Source organism: Salvelinus sp. IW2-2015, linkage group LG19, assembly GCF_002910315.2.
Source record: "Salvelinus sp. IW2-2015 linkage group LG19, ASM291031v2, whole genome shotgun sequence".
In the NCBI taxonomy this organism is placed as follows: domain Eukaryota; kingdom Metazoa; phylum Chordata; class Actinopteri; order Salmoniformes; family Salmonidae; genus Salvelinus; species Salvelinus sp. IW2-2015.
Genome location: NC_036859.1, coordinates 18,334,062 through 18,355,481, shown reverse-complemented (window position 1 = coordinate 18,355,481; position 21,420 = coordinate 18,334,062). Strand labels below are relative to the sequence as shown.

At 43.5% G+C, this 21,420-nt stretch overlaps 1 protein-coding gene across 3 annotated transcripts in view; it reads left to right on the top strand.

Annotated features, from left to right (window-relative positions):
* The first annotated feature begins 3,655 nt into the window (after positions 1–3,655).
* Positions 3,656–21,420, top strand: part of LOC111979232 (pre-B-cell leukemia transcription factor 1) — an 83,531-nt gene continuing 65,766 nt past the window's right edge. For 2 of the 3 annotated variants that reach the window (XM_024009628.1, XM_024009627.1), the window contains exons 1-2: positions 3,656–4,319; positions 5,303–5,376. In XM_024009628.1, the coding sequence (XP_023865396.1) occupies positions 4,135–4,319; positions 5,303–5,376 (259 nt within the window). In that variant the 5' untranslated portion in view covers positions 3,656–4,134. The remainder of the gene's footprint in view (positions 4,320–5,302; positions 5,377–21,420) is intronic. The other variant, XM_024009629.2, reaches the window with a different exon arrangement.

Here is a 21,420-nt window from a genome sequence, read left to right as displayed (position 1 = left end):
TTTTACGAAGGAGACCTAACAGGAGGGAGATGATACACATATCTGAAAGGCATTATTTTCTGTTGTACATTAGTAAATTCTGAGAATAGACCCTTCAATAAGCACTACCCCTCCAGATTACTGTTGCAACCTMGGACAACATTTTCCCGGGAAGCCCAATTCCCCCTTCTAACCACTGGCAAAATCCCCTCACAATGATAGGAAACAGTGTTTTTAATACACAATGAAATTAAACACAGAAAAGCCTTTCCTAATCAGGAAACTATCAGGTATGTTGTGGTGGACTCTCATTACAATTGCTTCATGGTAACCTGGTAAAATTCTGTTTGTAGTGTGGCTAACCACGGTATGGCTCTGAATTCACTGTCAGCGTGCAGTCAAAGCTACAACCACTTTTGGAGCAAACTWGTGCACTCAAATCCTATCCTGATGTTGACAGCAGATGGGAGTTGTATTAATAACATGGATAACTTTGCTAGCTAACATACTTTTTGAGAAAACAAGTTATATTAAGTTGCTGGCTAGATAGCTAGCATTGGCAACGTTTGGTGGTCAATAAGACTAGGAGCTAGCTAACCAGCTGAGCTATCAAATAATGTAACAAAAGTATAATTTCGGATTTGAAAAATACTCCAACAGGCTCTGTATTTCAATAATCACAGTAGCAAGTACCCCTGGTGCACTGTTAAATTATTTAGCCATTTAAACAATGTATTTTCTGAAGAAAACTCAGTTTTTCCCATGGTCTCACTGGCTTTCATGTGTTTCAAACTGAGCTTGACAGAGGTGTCGGACTCAATGACATTTGCTATCAATTGGAGCGCTTCGATTGGTTGCCCAAAAGTCTGGGTCAATTGAGAATTCTGATGAAATGATAATGCCCTCAAAGCCAAGGTTTGGAGGATATATTGGCACAGGTTCGTAGAGGGCCGGCAAACCGTGCCAATATATCCTACAAACACCGGCTTTGAGGGCATTATCACTTACCAACATATTTAAATAATGATTGACATAATTTAATTAAAAACATTATTTTGACGAGTTTATTCATACTATTTAATCCTTTAATTTAATCCACAAGATATAGTCCCGAAACAAAATCTATAGTTGCTACCCAAGCCGGCTGGTCGTTTGTTCTATTGGTTCGGTTGCCAGAGAAGTGACCTAGTCGTTCAGTCTTTTTGTTCTGTATCTATGGACGTGACCCAGTTGTTMGTTCTAAATGTTCCATTGCCATACTGGCTGGCAACATTCTTATCCCTTGCTTGCTAGCTAGCCAACTACGGCTAACTTACAGTCACATCAAACAGCACAGACAGAATAACAACAGTAGCTGCAAGTTGTTTTCTAGTGATATTTATTTGAATACATCCATAACAATGAGCTAATGAGGCACGATTTCACCTGGCATAGAAAATGTGCTCACTCGTCAGGACACTGTTGTTCAGAGGAGCTAGCCATCAACACAGCGAACACAATAACTTCAAACTGAAGCTGGAAAGACTGCAAACTAGCTTTTTGTCAATGGACATTTCTTTGTAGATATCCATAAAAATGATGCCAGCTGATTCATAATTTTGACTGTTATTGTAGCTATTGTTATTTTACTGCTGCTCTTCATTACTTTGTTACTTTTATTCTTATTCATATATTTTTTTTAAACTGTATTGTTGGTTAGGGGCTTGTAGGTAAGCATTTCACTGTAAGGAACCTGTTGTATTCAGCACATGTGACTAATAACATTTGATTTGATTTGATTTTGACTGGCTGAGAAATTCTGCCTGCCTCTCTCTCATCCCGACTCCCAGCCCCTACACGTTCATTACTATTGGACAGTTGGAGATCGAATTTGAATATTGAAACAATCTTGCAAATGTCAAAGAAACAGACAGCAAGGTTTATACAAATCTCCTCTGTTGAAAACTAAATGTTAGTCTAAAAGAAATGTGAGATAATGTCTAGATGCTTTTTATAGTGAAGATCAAGTTTATAACTTCTCTGCMTCTGCTGATGAGACAGTGGATTCTGCAGTCAGATGGAAAAGAGTAAATAGGTATTTTAATGTCATAGATTTAGCCGGTGGTAACTTGTGGAATAGACACCGGCTGGAATGCGCTTTTAACCAATCAGCATTCAGGATTAGACCCACCCGTTGTATACATTTGAGTGGAACCTGTGAGTGACTGAGTGACATACGTGGTTCACCATTATGGGATCAAATTCCATTTAAATTGAAAGGCTATTATGCACAATATTACACAATAGATTTATGCAACACTATTACTCCACCTCAAGGCTCTTTAGGAAGAGATTACAAAGGTACGTTATGTTCATATGGCAGAAATCCATCACAGTTTTGTTCACATAAATGGGCATATGTGTAAAGAGAGTGTAGTGTCAGGGTGCAAGGTTAGAGCATGAGTCTAAACTGGGTGTGTGGTCCTGCAGTATAGAGACCAGACCCACACACACACACACACACACACACACACACACACACACACACACACACACACACACCACTTCCCCCTGCCCCCTGGGACAATTACTGCCTCACCTTCTATTCAGGACTTAATGAGAAAACGGACTGATCGATTTAACTCCAGCCATAACACGAGAGGAGGCCAGCACGGTGATAGCATAGATCAATTGTGCTGCTGTGAGGTATCCAAGACATCTAAAACACCAGCAACCTGTGTTGAAACAAATACTGTTTCCAAGATTATAACCATGTTCTTTCAGTAGTCTTTATAACATGGTAATAACATCATAACAGCTCAGTCTATATCTATATAGACTTAAATACATAGATTTGTAGTGAATATCTGTAGGTAAATGATCAACGTTAAAGCCAAATCAACGTTATTAAAGACAAAGGTGTCTCAACGCAATATAGTACCTTAAACAGCTTGACCAATAAACATTCAAGTGGGTGTGGTCTGGCACATAAATGCATATAAATCAGTCAAAGATATTTCTATTGTAACATCATTTGGTACACATGTTGCAAATACTGTCAAGACTTAACATATACAAAAACATTCATATCGACCTAACAGTGGCGCTATAATGGGAACATGTTCATATCTCTCGATCTGTTTGACTCAGAGTGATGCAATTTGGTACACATGCTCAGGGATATGAGTCTAGCTAACCCACGCGATATCTCAGACTTCACTTGCCCGAATTTGACAAAACTTGGGTGAATGATATGTGGTGCCATAGAGATCTGTTGTTTACAAAATTGCACTGATTGGCCCATGGGGGGGGTGCTGTATAATTTGTGGGGGAAGACATATTTACAGTTGCCTTGTTTTAATAAGCAATAGCCAGGTGAATCTGAAATGAAAGAAGACAATTCATTTATTTTAGATGGGGTGCCTGTTCCTTGTGACATCAGGTACAGAGCTTTGGTGCCAAGCCCAAATATTTATTACATATTCAGTCTCTATCCATCATTGTATTGCCACCACGTCCAGACCACTGAGCTGTTAAAGAAGGTCCAGACCCAGTGTTAACGCTCACATTTTATGTTTATTGCCGCGTCCCGAAAAAGATGATTGACTTTTCTTGAGGAGACGGAGGTGGGACTTATGCCCCCTTCTTCTCCAATCGTGGCTCAGGGGGCGGAGGCTTTTATTCCATACTCTGGTTGTGTGTCAGTTGCTACAGACATAAGCGAAACAATAACAATTGGTGTTACTTTCACTAACCCTCTGAGATTGTGACTGTTACATGTTCCGTCCATCAAGCTTTTAAGGAAATTGGGAAAGGCATATAACGTGCTCTGTGCACGTCAGTTTTGACACGATTTGAAACCCTTTAAAGTTGAATCTACTTTTTTTCTACAGTAGCTGTGCAGGAGTGGCCAGAGCCTAAAGCAGCTATTCATATCAGATTTCAACCAAACCAGCTGGGAGAGAGAGAGAGCGGATAGAGCGAGCGTTTGTCATTATCTTTCCCTTTCCGATACAGGAAAGCTTACCAGGGAGAGAGAAAATAGAGAGAGAGAGAGAGAGGGTGAGAGAGGAGGAAAGAGAGAGGGATCCAAAGGAATTTCTAAGGATATTTCTTCTGTTGCCGTGAAAAAAAAGTGCTGGTCAGTTGGGGGCGAGGCGAAGAGCGCGGTCAAGGATGGACGAGCAGCCTCGGTTGATGCACTCCCACGGCGTGGGAATGGCCCGACACCCCGGCCTGGCGCAAAATATGCAGGATGGCACAGGAGGGACGGACGGAGATGGAAGAAAGCAGGACATTGGAGACATATTACAGCAAATAATGACAATCACAGACCAAAGCCTGGACGAAGCGCAGGCCAGGTACGGTGGCATAGAAAATTATATTATTTTCAAAGTAATACCAAGATAGCATATTTATGAATTAAGAAATAACTACTGTAGGCCTACATTGTAATAATATGATGTGCATTCATGCTATCCAACGAAAACAATTACGCCCACCCGAACGCAACAACTGCTCGTAGGAAATAAAGTGCGTAACGTTAATCTACCTTCAACCGACCAGTTTTTATTTTGTGAAAGTTAACTTTTAAATGAACAGTGTCATCAAAAATGTAAAAAAATGTATGACGATATTAAACTACTGCAACTACAACTGAGCGGGGTGCATCCTCTTCCCAATTTCCAATCGCCTTGTATATTGTTACATATGAGATTACACAGTAATTCCCCGCTGTGTTACATGTTGGGGGTGCATTCCTTTTGGATACTTTGTTTCTTTTTAGCCAACGGCAATAAAGGTTATCGCAGCACCAGTGCTGCGCCTCGAAATTGAGACAACGATCACATCTATTCGTGTTCCTGTGCAAGAATAGATTACATAGGATAGATTGGATCATATTCATTATTGACATCCCACCGTGAATTAAAATTGAAATGACCCGTGCTATTCATGTTAATTCATCTTAGTGGTTATAGATCAAGTGTAGTGGGACGACAAGTGTTCCAAGTGTGGTTTGTTGAGACAATGGAGACACTATAAAAGTACATTTTACACCAAAGTGTTTTCTCTATTAAAGAATAAGACTATGCTATACATTAGTTCTTTAGTTTAGATCACTGTGATTGAAGGGTTGTTCAATACTACATTCAGAATAATATGCATTGTTAATATCAATAGCATGGATGGGCTTTATKGTTCCTTATCAAATTGACAGTGATCAAACAAGTCTCCTCATTTTAGATATGATACAATTCCATGCAGAACACTTTTGCAGTTATTACTATTTCCTCATCTTATTGGATTTGGTTATAAAGTTGTGTGTGTTTCCCCTTTTTTATAGGAAACATGCCCTGAACTGTCACAGGATGAAACCGGCTCTCTTCAACGTCTTGTGTGATATAAAAGAGAAAACAGGTAAGGTGAAATTCTACCACATTGAAAGAATAACTTGTATCAATCTTTTTTTCTCAAACCTTTTTTCTTATGTGGCATTTTWATGAAGTTATTATGGCCAAAACGACTTATAGCCCACATTATTATTTATAACAACCATATTTTCAACATTATAATATTTATATTACATTTCTAAACATACTGTATGTGTTCAGGAAGTTAACCCATATTCTTAACAATATGGTTCTACAATGCAACATGGTGCTTTGTGGCATCCTACTGTATCTATGTGTATTACCACACAACCAAACATCCTTATGTGTGTCAGTCAGTAGGCCAAAAGCAGACACACACATTTGGAACAGACAGCAGAGAAGACTTACTGTACAACCAAGGTGGTGTCACTGAAACATGTATTAGGGCTACACTAATTCACTTCGTTCTGTGTCATCATATTTTTCCTTGCCAAGTGTGATGCTGTTTGTTTGTGACACGCTGTGAGTGTTTCTACATGCTGATGCTGGCCAGAGGGATTTTCTCTGTTTGGGTTTGAAGCGAGGGTCAAAGTCATGTATAAGAATCTGTGAAATATAGGCACTTAACACAATATTAAAAAGAAGAAGCACTTGTCTCTGTTTATAAAAGAAAGTATGTGACTATTCTTGGTAAAAGTCCAAGTTCTAGCCTACTAAAGAGATATGTAGAAAATGGAAGTCAAACCGCAATCTAATACATATCTCTGAAGAGATATCTCTGAAGACATATCTCTGAAGAGATATCTCTGAAGACATATCTCTGAAGACATATCTCTGAAGACATATCTCTTGAAGAGATATCTCTGAAGACATATCTCTGAAAGACATATCTCTGAAGACATATCTCTGAAGACACTATCTCTGAAGACATATCTCTTGAGAGATAATCTCTGAAGACATATCTCTGAAGACATATCTCTGAAGACATATCTCTGAAGACATATCTCTGAAGACATATCTCAGAACATGCCTTTTAACGGGATACTCTTTTGAAATTGTTAGAGGATGTTATCACTCACTCTGACTTTAACGTGGAAAAATGTTTCCAGCGACTATCATGACTGTCTGTAGCCAGCCAAAGAAATAAGAAAACAAATGGATTCAGTAAAGGAGGCCGTGTTATATCGTCTTCCTAATTTGCCTCTAAAGGTTAATTTACGGACATTTCATTACTGTGAGTCACTCTGGTACAGTGCTTCAAAAAAAGACGAGTTATTAACAGCGAACCCTGTGTGGTTTTCATTTTAGAAAAAAGGAGGGAGAAGAAATTAAGTCCAGTTTGTGAGAAGCCAGTGAGGTTTGGCCCCGGCCCCCTTCCTTCTCAGAGGAGTATGCTTAGAGTAGGGAGAGAGTTATGCCTGTTTTTTTTCAAACTGCCTGGCGTCGTTCTGGGTTCAACCAGAGTTCGTTTCCAAAATGAAGAAGAACAAAGTGACTTGGACCTTTTCATGCCCCCCCCCTTGCTTCTCTTCTCTTCCCACCGTTCCTGGCAGGAACATACGGGAGTCTGACTATAATGGCTCTCTTTGCCTGCTTACTCTCTCCGTCTTAATTTAGAGGTAAAAAATGCTGTTGAAGGTAACATTTCAGCATAGATTTGCCATGTTGTTTTTGTAGGTTTCTACTCCTATCTCTTGAGTGGATTTAGTTCTGCTAATGTTTTGGCCTCTATCCAGTATTAGCTTCCTTTGACAGGGTTTCAGTTGGGTGGGCTGAATTCAATGTACTTGGCCCCTCAAGATAAAAGCACCATGGGGGAATCCCTTTTGAAGAGTTTACTGGTTCGCACACGCAAACTCACACATGCACGCAAGCACACAATGTCCATTGAGGTGTTGTTGTTACTCAAGCGCTGCATGCCTTGTGTTGCTGGGGGAAGTCATACTAAATTCTCGGTATTCTGTTGTTACATTTTATCCTGATGCTTTGTCACGTTATAGTCATCAAGTCCAAGCTATGAGATGTGTTTCACTCTATAAATCAACATCAGCATGTGGCAAATGTATTTTAGTGCAAAAAATAAAATGTTATTGGTCGAGAACCCAGTTTAGCAGATGTTATAGCGGGTGAAGCGAACTGCTTGTGTTACAAGCTCCTAACAGTGCAGTAAAATGTCAAACATGTACACAAATAATAAATAATCAAAAAACGAGAAACCAGAAATCAAGAATGTCAGGATGAATCCAACGCTGTGTTAGTAATCCAAATGCAATCTTTGCATATACACCAAAAAGATATACTAAGAATGATATGTACAGCCATAGATATATTACAGAGAGCTATGTCAAGAATCCTGTATATAAATACGCAGTGTGTATAAACAGTGTAAAAAAAAATTGATATATTTGAATGAGCTATGTGAGAATACAGTATATCAATGCACAGTGTAAAAAACGGTATAAAAGAAACGGGAAGTGTCCAGTGTTTAATGTCTCTAATATACAGGGCCTTCAGAAAGTTTTCATACCCCTTGACTTATTACACATTTCGTTGTGTTACAGCCTGAAATCCAAAGTAATTATTTTCTCACCCATCAACACACAATACCCCATAATGACAAAGTGAAAATCTGTAGAATTTTTTGCAAATGTGTTGAAAATTAAATACAGACATATCTAATTTACATAAGTATTCACACCTCTGATTCAATACATGTTAGAATCACCTTTGGCAGTGATTACAGCTGTGATTCTTTCGGGGTAAGTCTCTAAGAGCTTTGCACACCTGGATTGTACAATATTTCCACATTATTCTGTCAAGTTGGTTGTTGATCATTGCTAGACAGCCATTTTCAAGTCTTGCCATAGATTTTTAAAGCCGATTTAAGTCAATACTGTAACTAGGCCATTCAATGTCACCTGGTAAGCAACTCCAGTGTATATTTGGCCATGTGTTTTAGGTTATTGTCCTGCTGAAAGGTGAGTTTGTTTCCCATATTGAACCAGGTTTTCCTATAGGATTTTGCCTGTGCTTAGCTCTATTCTGTTTCTTTTTATCCCCAAAAAACTCCCTAGTCATTGCAGATGACAAGCATACTCATAACATGATGCAGCCCCCACCATGCTTGAAAATATGAAGAATAGTACTCAGTGATGTGTTGTGTTGGATTTGCCCCAACATAATGCTTTGTATTAAGGACATAAAGTGAATTTCTTTGCGAAATCTTTAGCATTTTTACTTTTGTGCCTTATTTTACTTTTTATTCTGTATAGGCTTCCTTCTTTTCACTCTGTCAATTAGGTTAGTTATTGTGGAGTAACTACAATAACACAGCCATTAAACTCTGTAACTGTTTTAAAGTCACCATTGGTCTCATGGTGAAATCCCTGAGCGGTTTCCGGCAACTGAGTTAGGAAGGACATATCTTTGTAGTGACTGGGTGTATTGATACACCATCCWAAGTGTAATTATTAACTTTACCATGCTCAAAGGGATTTTCAATGTCTGCATTTTTATTTTTACCCATTTACCAACATGGTTGGGTAGGTTACTTTTTAAATGTAATCTGTTACAGTTACTGGTTACCTGTCCAAAATTGTAATCAGTAACGTAACTTTTTGATTACCCAAACTCAGTAACGTAATCTGATTACATTCAGTTACTTTTAGATTACTTTCCCCTTAAGAGACAAGAGAAGAAGAAGAAAAAATCATGTTCCCAATTGAACATCTATTGCAGGATAAATCAATGTTAAAGTTTACATAGCTGGCCATATACGGATGTTACATTTTACTTTATGGGTTGGTTGTGTTGGCTTTTTCAAACCCATCGCTTTCTACTACATATAATCATACGATTAAATTATATCTTTACATTAAAAACCCAATTCTATCAGAATTCCAGTCATTCCAATAAATGTTATACATGCTGACCAGACCGGACACGTCGCGTGCACGAGCGTCGCAAAATAAATGTGGAAATCCATGTTATTCAATTATTGCACCCACACTGCTCGCGCGCGCCAACGAGCGTCTGCGACGCCAAGGGCTAAAATAGAACTCATTCCTATTTCTGATGCAGATCGCGCTGCAAGTCCTGCCTCTCCCATCTCCTCATTGGTTTATAGAAGCAGATACCCACGTGCCATCTCCTCATTGGTTATACCCACGTGGGTGATTGAAAGACGAACTGTTTTGCCAGTAKTCGTGGTAATACAATGAAAGTTTAGATGCGATCACCATATAAGTTAAACGATGAAAAAGCCTGGAAGGAGGAGAGATGACTAGAAACGATTCGGTTGGCCGTTTTATGTGTGGATTAATTGTCGGAGTAGAGGTCCTTGTGCATTTCAGGTAAAATAACAACTCAATGTTTATATCTAGCTAGCAACAGCAAGCTAGCTAAATAGGACAAATTAACGTTAGCTAGCAAGTGCAAGCTAACTAGCTAAATTGCCATACATGTTTAATGCTTTTCGACCTGTCCCCAAATTAATGTCATTGGTTCAGAGTTTGTTTTGATATTTTAACCTGCGTGTCGTGATTGCGTTTGGTGTGGGGGGGCAAAATAAATTTATGCACGATAGCGCACGCGCGCAACCGGTTTGGGTTCCATGTTATTGGCCAGCCCTACTCTGTTGATTATGATTTTGTTGTCATAGAGGACTGATTGGGCTCATTGATTCGAGTTGAAAAATAAATGTCGCGCTCATGGAAYGGCATGCTTTGAGTTCTACAGAAAAGTKCTATTTACATGTGAAACATGAATTCCATATGCTGCATTTRCTATAGGCCTATTGTTTACCTTTTAGTTGGTGACACTTTGATATCTTGATAATATGCAACTGTTTAAAGGGCAAATCCACAAATGAAACAATAACAACACGGTCGACCCACCTCTGTTTTGATAAAAAGCTGAGGTATGGGCCTGGAGAAATGTAACCACTCAGATTAATAATATTCAGGGCTATGGATGCAAGGACTGACCATCCATGATATCAACATTATTGTTTTAAACATGTTATGAGGCTATACAGTGTTTGTTTACAATTACAATGTTTACAAATATTGGAGAAAAACAACTTCATATTTTGGGTTCTCATGGAGTGTGACAGTTGAACTAAACTCATGAGGCATTTATAAGTTATATTCTTCAACAATCAATGGATATGTATACAGTTTAAGTCAGAAGTTTACATACACCTTAGCCAAATACATTTAAACTCMGTTTTTCACAATTCCTGACATTTAATCCAAGTAAAAATGCCCTGTCTTAGGTCAGTTAGGATCACCACTTTATTTTAAGAATATGAAATGTCAGAAGAATAGTAGAGAGAATGATTTATTTCAGCTTTTATTTCTTTCATCACATTCCCAGTGGGTCAGAAGTTTACATACACTCAAATAGTATTTGGTAGCATTGCCTTTAAATTGTTTAACTTGGGTCTGTCACGTTCCTGACCTGTTTTCTGTTGTTTTTGTATGTGTTAGTCGGTCAGGGCGTGAGTGTGGGTGGGCATTCTATGTTATGTGTTTCTATGTTGGTTAATGGGTGACCTGATATGGTTCTCAATTAGAGGCAGGTGGTTTTCATCTCCTCTGATTGAGAACCATATTAAGGTAGGTGGTTTCACATTGTTTGTTGTGGGTGGTTGTCTTCCGTGTCTGTGTCTGTTTGCACCACACGGGACTGTTTCGTTTTGTTCGTTCGGTTTTTGTGTAGTCTATTTTCCTGTTCGTGCGTTCTTCGTGTTATGTAAGTTCGTTTGTTCAGGTCTGTTGACTCCGTTTATGATTTTGTAAATTCTCAAGTGTTTTTCGTATTTGTCTTTATTCTTTAATAAATATCATGTCAAATTACTACACTGCAAATTGGTCCTCCGATCCTTCTCGCCTCTCCTCGTCTGAGGAGGAGGACGAAGTAGAAGAGCGTTACAGGGTCAAACGTTTTCGGGTAGCCTTCCACAAGCTTCCCACAATAAGTTGGGTGAATTTTGGCCCATTCCTCCTAACAGAGCTGGTGTAACTGAGTCAGGTTTGTAGGCCTCCTTTTTCAGTTCTTGTAGGCCTGCTTTTTCAGTTCTGCCCACACATTTTCTATTGCATTGAGGTCAGGGCTTTGTGATGGCCACTCCAATACCTTGACTTTGTTGTCTTTAAGCTATTTTACCAATTTGCTTGGGGTCATTGTCCATTTGGAAGACACATTTGCAACCATGCTTTAACTTCCTGACTGATGTCTTGAGATGTTGCTTCAATATATCCACATAATTTTCCTCCCGCATGATGCCATCTATTTTGTGAAGTGCACCAGTCCCTCGTGCAGAAAAGCACCCCCACAACACGATGCTGCCACCCCCGTTCTTCACGGTTGGGATGGTGTTCTTCGGCTTGCAAGCCTCCCCCTTTTTCCTCTAAACATAATGATGGTCATTATGGCCAAAAACAGTTATATTTTTGTTTCATTAGACCAAATCAAATTGATATATATAGAGCCTGTCTCTTATACACATCTAGATGTGTATAAGAGACAGGTCTAGAGAAAACTCCCTAGAAAGGCCAAAACCTAAGAAGAAACCTAGAGAGGAACCAGGCTATGAGGGGTGGCCAGTCTTCTTCTGGCTGTGCCGGGTGGAGATTATAACAGAACATGGCCAAGATGTTAAAATGTTTATAAATGACCAGCATGGTCAAATAATAATAATCACAGTAGTTGTCGAGGGTGCAACAAGTCAGCACCTCAGGAGTAAATGTCAGTTGGCTTTTCATAGCCGATCATTGAGAGTATCTCTACCGCTCCTGCTGTATCTAGAGAGTTGAAAACAGCAGGTCTGGGACAGGTAGCACGTCTGGTGAACAGGTCAGGGTTCCATAGCCGCAGGCAGAACAGTTGAAACTGGAGCAGCAGCACGGCCAGGTTGACTGGGGACAGCAAGGAGTCATCATGCCAGGTAGTCCTGAGGCATGGTCCTAGGGCTCAGGTCCTCCTCCAAGAGAAAGAGAGAATTAGAGAGAGCATACTTAAATTCACACAGGACACCGGATAAGACAGGAGAAATACTCCAGATATAATAGACTGACCCTAGCCCCCCGACACATAAACTACTGCAGCATAAATACTGGAGGCTGAGACAGGAGGGGTCAGGAGACACTGTGGCCCCATCCGATGATACCCCCTGACAGGGCCAAACAGGCAGGATATAACCCCACCCACTTTGCCAAAGCACAGCCCCCACACCACTAGAGGGATATCTCCAACCATCAACTTACCATGCTGAAACAAGGCCGAGTATAGCCCACAAAGATTTCCGCCACGGCACAACCCAAGGGGGGGTTGCCTATCAATCATCGTTTTTGAAACCAGTGAAAATGCGTTCTTGCAACAGCTGCATAGTGTGGATCCCAGCCTACAGAATAAAAGTGGGGCTATTATTGCTCAATCTAATTCATACTGATAAAAAAAATCCATAGGYCTAATGGACACATGCTCAAACTCGCACACTTTCAATAAACTTAAAGGGGCAATCTGTAGATGCTACATCCATTTTTGTACATCTAAATTGTACATACAGTTGAAGTTGGAAGTTTACATACACTTAGGTTGGTGTCATTAAAACTCGTTTTTCAACCACTCCACAAATGTCTTGTTAACAAACTATAGTTTTGGCAAGTCGGTTAGGACATCTACTTTGTGGATGACACAAGTAATTTTCCAACAATTGTTTACAGACAGATTATTTCACTTATAATTCACTGTATCACAATTCCAGTGGGTCAGAAGTTTACATACACTAAGTTGACTGTGTCTTTAAACAGCTTGGAAAATTCCAGAAAATGATGTCATGGCTTTAGAAGCTTCTGATAGGCTAAATTACATCATTTAAGTCAATTGGAGGTGTACCTGTGTATGTATTTCAAGGCCTACCTTCCAACTCAGTGCCTCTTTGCTTGACATCATGGAAAAATCTAAAGAAATCAGCCAAGACCCCAGAAAGAAATTGTAGACCTCCACAAGTCTGGTTCATCCTTGGGAGCAATTTCCAAACGCCTGAAGGTACCACGTTCATCTGTACAAACAATAATACGCAAGTATGAACACCATGGGACCACTCAGCCGTCATACCGCTCAGAAAGGAGACACATTCTGTCTCCTAGAGATGAACGTACCTTGGTGTGAATCAATCCCAGAACAACAGCAAAGGACCTTGTGAAGGAGGACACCAGTACAAAAGTATGTGTATCCACAGTAAAACGAGTCCTATATCGACATAACCTGAAAGGCCGCTCAGCAAGGAAGAAGCCACTGCTCCAAAACCGCCATAAAAAAGCCAGACTATGGTTTGCAACTGCACATGCGGACAAAGATCATACTTCTTAGAGAAATGTCCTCTGGTTTGGCGCCCCCCCCTTGGTTTGTGGGGGCGCCAAACAATGATTGATAGGCAGCTTAAACTTCTTGAATTCAACCATTATTGGGTTCAAATACACATTTAGATTTGTGAACAGCCATTCATAACAACCACAATCCGTAAGGCGCAAATGGCTTAATGAGAGAGCAGCAGTGTGATTCACATCAATGCGCTATGTTGATATCAAGAATAAGTGATATCCGTATCGCCGTAGACTACACCACTGCTTTCGTCCTTACCTCCAAGCGTTTATTCAAGTTGGATAATCTTTGAATTCCGACAACAGTCGCACCATTGGAAGACATAGCTTGGACTGTAGCCTACAAAATCCTCTTCCTGCTCTTTTCCCGCAAAAGTGGTCTCTGACTTGCGATCAGACTCGCTCTGGTGGAACAAACTTAAACTTGCGCCTTTTTCAATGCTGATTTCAATGTTATTGAGAAAACAGAGAAGTGTCAATAATATTTTTTTCCCGCAAACATCCTTTCTGAATTTAAAAGTAATCCTCGAAGTAATCATCTAGTTTTTCAAAAGTATCTGTAATCTGATTACAATATTTTWGCTGGTAACGTAACGGATTACAGTTACCGKTTTTATACTTTACTCCCCAACCCAGTTTGCCAATAGGTGCCAATCTTTGCGAGGCATTGGAAATCTTCCCTGGTCTTTGTAGTTGAATCTCTGTTTGAAATTCAGTGCTAGATTGAAGGAATTTACAGATTATTGTATGGGTGGGGTACATAGATGAGGTAGTCATTCAAAAATAATGTTAAACACTATTATTGCACACAGATTGAGTCCATGCAACTTATTTTGTGACTTGTTAAGCACATTTTTACTCCTGAATTTATTTAGGCTTGCCATAACAATGGGGTTGAATTAATTTGTTAAACTTTCTAAAAACATAATTCCACTTTGACAGTATGGGTTATTGTGTATAGGCCAGTGACACAAAATCTGAACTTAATCAATTTTCAATTCTGGCTGTAACACAACAAAATGTGGAAAAAGTTAAGGGGTGTGAATACTTTCTGAATGCACTCAACATGGGACAGCAGCGTTGGCTGTGTGTGTGCGTGTGTGTGTGCGTGTGTGTGCGTGTGTGTGAGTGAGTGAGTCAGTGAGTGAGTGAGTGAGTGAGTATGGACGTATGCGTGTCTGAGTGTATATGTGAGTACAGAATTGTGTGTGTGTGTGAGCTTGTGTGTGTGAGCTTGTGTGAGTGAGTATTTTTGTCTCTTACTACAGGAGATGGTGYGATTGCTGTTCAACAGTATGATTGCCTGGAGATAGAAACTGTTTTTCAATCTTTCGGTCCTGGCTTTGATGCACCTGTACTGTCTCTGTCTGCTAGATGATAGCAGAGTGAACAGACCGTGACACACCTTAGTGATGTGCACACCAAGGAACTTGAGGCTTTTAACCTCTCCCACTTCTGTCTCCTGTAGTCCAYAATTAGCTCCTTTGTTTTTTTACATTGAGGGAGAGGTTATTTTCCTGGCATCAATCCGCCAGGGTCCTCACCTCCTCCCTGTAGGCTGTCTAGTTGTTGTTGGTAATCAGGCCTATTACTGTCGCGTCGTCAGGAAACTTGGTGATTGAGTTGGAGTCGTGCGTAACCACGCAGTTATGGGTGAACAGGGGATACAGGAGGGGGCTGAGCACACACCCCTGGTTGAGGAGCAGTGTGGCGGAGGTGCTGTTGCCAACCCTCACCACCTGGGGTTGGCCCATCAGGAAGTACAGGACCCAGTTGCACAAGGAGGGGTTCAGACCCAGGGCCCTGAGCTTAGTGATGGGCTTAGAGGGCACTATGGTGTTAAAAGCAGAGCTGTATTTGGTGAAAAGCTTTCTTAAATAGCTATTCCTCTTGTCCAGGTGGGATAGGGCAGTGTGCAGTGCAACAGTGATTGCTTTGGCCGTGGATCTGTTTGGGCAGTATACAAATTGTAGTTTGGATGAGATTTATAGAACACAAAGACCTAAAATCACATGGTATCATACCATTCCTTCTTTCTATGTATCTAGTTGCTGTTCATCTTGTGGGCATAGATAATTTCCCCCCTGTGAAGAGCAGACAGAAGCCCAGAGATCCACTGCAGCAACAGCAAAAAATTACTCAAACCTTCACCATGACATTTACAGCCAAATGTGCTGAGAGCAGAGTGTGCAAAAAGAGAACAAGCCCGTAATTTGTCAGGTCTTTTTTATATTATTTTATAAAGACTCAGCCTCTCCTCAGTTTTACATTGTTGCAGCCAGAGTCTCTGGAGGATTGCAAAGGAGAGACTATTAAATCGGCAGCCTGGTTTATGCGACTGTTGTGTCCCCTTCTGTGACAGCACTAAGAGGTCATAGATATGGCACTGTAGGTTGGCTTTCCTTTTCTAGATCTGATTTAATGTTTAAAGGAAAAGTTATGTTTTTAAAGGTAAAATCACCTGGGTACACTGTATCGTGTGTGTGTGTGTGTGTGTGTGTGTGTGTGTGTGGGTGTGTGTGTTTGTGTTCTCTCATTTTTTGCCTCCAGCACGTCTATCTTACTGTTTTACAGAGGATTACCATAGATGAACTACAACTTTTCTCATTAGAAATACTTTGTGGTATAGAGTACATATAATTGTTCAGTATTGTTTGTTTGGTTTTCCTCAGTGTCTCCAGCTATTTCAGGAAAGTGTGTCTTTATTTGTAAAATTAATGTAAGTGCTTAGCACTGTATTTCATTTGTCATACACCCTGTGTGTGTGTGTGTTTTTGCATGTGAAAGAGCGTTAGTGTGTGTCTGTGTGGAACCATTACGGATAGTGGAGCTGGCACGTACAGGTTGACAGAGCAAGAAAAGCCAGACACCAAGTCAACGTTTCTAGGTGTCAGATTACAGGACAGAGCTCTCTCTCTCTCTCTCTCTCTCTCTCTCTCTCTCTCTCTCTCTCTCTGTCTCTCTCTCTCTCTCTGTCTCTCTCTCTTCTCTTACAAAAACACTTTCAATCTCTCTCTCTCTCTTTCTCTCACTGTTCACCAGGCCAGTGTATGTCGACAGCCGCTCATTACTCCAGACTCAGGTCAAATGGATAGCTCCTGCATGTCAAATATGATCAGATGTAGACTATATTATACCACTGGTAGTTGTCAGACCTAAGGACCTGGTGAACTCAGTGACCCATGTCACCAAGCCACTAATTTTCACATACTAGATAATAGAACCGCTGTGCTTTCGATGTTGAGCATATTGCAGCATTGCAGATTGTACCTGTGATCGAAGTTGAAGTCTGGTGTGGTTCTTATATACTGTAGCACACATCTGGAGAACACTGGTATCCTTTCATTAGAATAGAGCAAACCTGCACATATTTTCTTTGACAAAATTTGCTTTGATGGCTATGTATTTGCTAGTTAATGATTTTGTGGTGGACTTGGAGTAAATTTAGTGATAATGGAATGTCAGATAACTATTCAGTTGGTTTTATAGCCCAGTAAGCTAATAAACACATCAATTACATCAGTAYTGTGAATGATGGTCTGCTTGTTTTAGCCATGGAGAGAGACTGGACTGGACACTCGTGTTGTGTTGTTGCTGCTGCTGTTTTTCACTATTTAATTGACATGGCTGTCCAGGATGAGTTCAGAGGTTAGTTTTCAGTCTTTTTGTTACTCCTCACTCATCTCCGCTKACAGATGGAGTCATTTGTCTGCGATGTGCCGTGTTCTGTCCTGAAACTAATGGCTATGTCCTTGGTTTCCCCACCGTGTTAGCAGGCAGACAGTATATCTGTCCCCCGGCCTGGCCTGTTGGTGTTAGCAGGCAGACAGTATATCTGTCCCCGGCCTGGCCTGTTGGTGTTAGCAGGCAGACAGTATATCTGTCCCCCGGCCTGGCCTGTTGGTGTTAGCAGGCAGACAGTATATCTGGCCCCGGCCTGGCCTGTTGGTGTTAGCAGACAGACAGTATATCTGGCCCCGGCCTGGCCTGTTGGTGTTAGCAGGCAGACAGTATATCTGTCCCCGGCCTGGCCTGTTGCTGTTAGCAGGCAGACAGTATATCTGTCCCCCGGCCTGGCCTGTTGGTGTTAGCAGGCAGACAGTATATCTGGCCCCCGGGCTGGCCTGTTGGTGTTAACAGCCGGCGCGGGGCCAGATTACTGTCTGCCTGCTAACACAACAGGCCAGCCCGGGGCCAGATATACTGTCTGCCTGCTAACACCAACAGGCCGGCCGGGGCCAGATATACTGTCTGCCTGCTAACACCAACAGGCCAGGCCGGGGCCAGATATACTGTCGGCCTGCTAACACCCAACCAGCCAGCCGGGGCCAGATATACTGTCTGCCTGCTACACCAACAGGCCAGGCCGGGGCCAGATATACTGTCTGCCCTGCTACACCAACCAGGCCAGGCCGGGGACAGATATACTGTCTGCCTGCTAACACCAACAGGCCAGCCCGGGGGCCAGAATATACTGTCTGTCTGCTAAACCCAACAGGGCCAGCCCGGGGGCCAGATATACTGTCTGCCTGCAACACAACAGGCCAGCCCGGGGGCCAGAATAATACTGTCTGCCTGCTAACACCAACAGGCCAGCCCGGGGACAGATATACTGTCTGCCTGCAACACCAACAGGCCAGCCCGGGGGCCAGATATACTGTCTGCCTGCTAACACCAACAGGCCAGGCCGGGGACAGATATCTCTGTCTGCCTGCTAACACCAACAGCCAGGCCGGGGACAGAATATCTGTCTGCCTGCTAACACAACAGGCGGCCGGGCAGATATACGTCTGCCTGCTAACACCAACAGCCCAGCCCGGGGGCCAGATATACTGTCTGCCTGCTAACACCAACAGGCCAGGCCGGGGGACAGATATACTGTCTGCCTGCTAACAGCAACAGGCCAGGCGGGGACAGATATACTGTCTGCCTGCTAAACACCAACAGGCCAGGCCGGGCCAGATATTGTCTGTCTGCTAACACCAACAGCCAGCCGGGGCAGATAATGTCTGCCTGCTAACACAACAGGCCAGGCCGGGCCCAGATATACTGTCTGCCTGCTAAACCAACAGGCCAGGCCGGGGGCCCAGCATATATGTCTGCCTGCTAACACCAACAGGCCAGCCCGGGGGACAGATAACTATCTGCCTGCTAACACCAACAGGCCAGGCCGGGGCCAGATATACTGTCTGCCTGCTAACACCAACAGGCCAGGCCGGGGACGATATACTGTCTGCTGCTAACACAACAGGCCAGGCCGGAGCCAGAATATACTGTCTGCCTGCTAACACCAACAGGCCAGCCCGGGGGACAGATATACTGTCTGCCTGCTAACACAAACACGCCAGGCCGGGGCCAGATATACTGTCTGCCTGCTAACACCAACAGGCCAGGCCGGGGACAGATATACTGTCTGCCTGCTAACACCAACAGGCCACCCGGGGGCCAGATATACTGTCTGCCTGCTAAACCAACAGGCCAGGCCGGGGACAGATATACTGTCTGCCTGCTAACACCAACAGGCCAGGCCGGGGACAGATATACTGTCTGCCTGCTAACACCAACAGGCCAGGCCGGGGCCAGATATACTGTCTGCCTGCTAACACCAACAGGCCAGCCGGGGGACAGATATACTGTCTGCCTGCTATGACCAACACGGCCAGGCCGGGGCCAGATATACTGTCTGCCTGCTAACACCAACAGGCCAGGCCGGGGACAGATTACTGTCTGCCTGCTAACACCAACAGGCCAGCCCGGGGCCAGATATACTGTCTGCCTGCTAACACCAACAGGCCAGGCCGGGGCCAGATATACTGTCTGCCTGCTAACACCAACAGGCCAGCCCGGGGGACAATAATACTGTCTGCCTGCTAACACCAACAGGCCAGGCCCGGGGACAGATATACTGTCTGCCTGCTAACACCAACAGGCCAGGCCGGGGACAGATTATACTGTCTGCCTGCTAACACCAACAGGCCAGGCCGGGGACAGATATACTGTCTGCCTGCTAACAGCAAACAGGCAGGCCGGGGACAGATATACTGTCTGCTGCTAACACCAACAGGCCAGGCCGGGGCCAGATATACTGTCTGTCTGCTAACACAACAGGCCAGGCCGGGGCCAGATATACTGTCTGCCTGCTAACACCACAGGCCAGGCCGGGGCCAGATATACTGTCTGCCTGCTAACACCAACAGGCCAGGCCGGGGCCAGATATACTGTCCTGCTGTAACACCAACCAGGCCAGCCCGGGGGACAGATATACTATCTGCCTGTAACACCAACAGGCCAGGCCGGGGCCAGATATACTGTCTGCCTGCTAACACCAACGGCCAGCCGGGGGACAGATACTGTCTGCCTAACGCAACAGGGCCAGGCGGGACAGATATACTGTCTGCCTGCTAACACCAACAGGCCAGCCGGGGCCAGATATACTGTCTGTCTGCTAACACCAACAGGCCAGGCCGGGGCCAGATTACTGTCTGCCTGCTAACACCAACAGGCCAGGCGGGGCCAGATATACTGTCTGCCTGCTAACACCAACAGGCCAGGCCGGGGCCAGATATACTGTCTGCCTGCCACCACCACACCAGCCCGGGGACAGATATACTCTGCCTGCTAACACCAACAGGCCAGGCCGGGGCCAGATATCTGTCTGCCTGCTAACACCAACAGGCCAGGCGGGGGACAGATATACTGTCTGCCTGCTAACACCACAGGCCAGGCCGGGCCAGATATACTGTCTGCCTGCTAACACCAACAGGCCAGCCCGGGGACGATATACTGTCTGCCTGCTAACACCAACACGCCAGCCGGGCCAGATATACTGTCTGCCTGCTAACACAACAGGCCAGGCCGGGGACAGATATACTGTCTGCCTGCTACACACCAACAGGCCAGCCCGGGGCCAGATTACTGTCTGCCTGCTAACACCAACAGCCAGGCCGGGGACAGATATACTGTCTGCCTGCTAACACCAACAGCCAGGCCGGGGACAGATTATACTGTCTGCCTGCTAACACCAACAGGCCAGGCCGGGGCCAAATATACTGTCTGCCTGCTAACACCAACAGGCCAGCCGGGACAGACATACTGTCTGCTGCTTGACCAACAGCCAGGCCGGGGCCAGATATACTGTCTGCCTGCTAACACCAACAGGCCAGGCGGGACAGATATACGTCTGCCTGCTAACACCAACAGGCCAGGCCCGGGGGCCAGATATACTGTCTGCCTGCTAACACCAACAGGCCAGGCCGGGGCCAGATATACTGTCTGCCTGCTAACACCAACAGGCCAGCCGGGGACAGATATACTGTCTGCCTGCTAACACCAACAGGCCAGGCCGGGGGACAGATATACTGTCTGCCTGCTAACAACCAACAGGCCAGGCCGGGGACAGATTACTGTCTGCCTGCTAACACCAACAGAGCCAGGCCGGGGACAGATATACTGTCTGCCTGCTAACACGGTGGGAAACCAAGGACATAGCCATTAGTTTCAGGACAGAACACGGCACATCGCAGACAAATGACTCCATCTGTCAGCGGAGATGAGTGAGGAGTAACAAAAAGACTGAAAACTAACCTCTGAACTCATCCGTGGACAGCCATGTCAATTAATAGTGAAAAACAGCAGCAGCAACAACACAACACGAGTGTCCAGTCCAGTCTCTCTCCATGGCTAAAAACAAGCAAACCATCCTC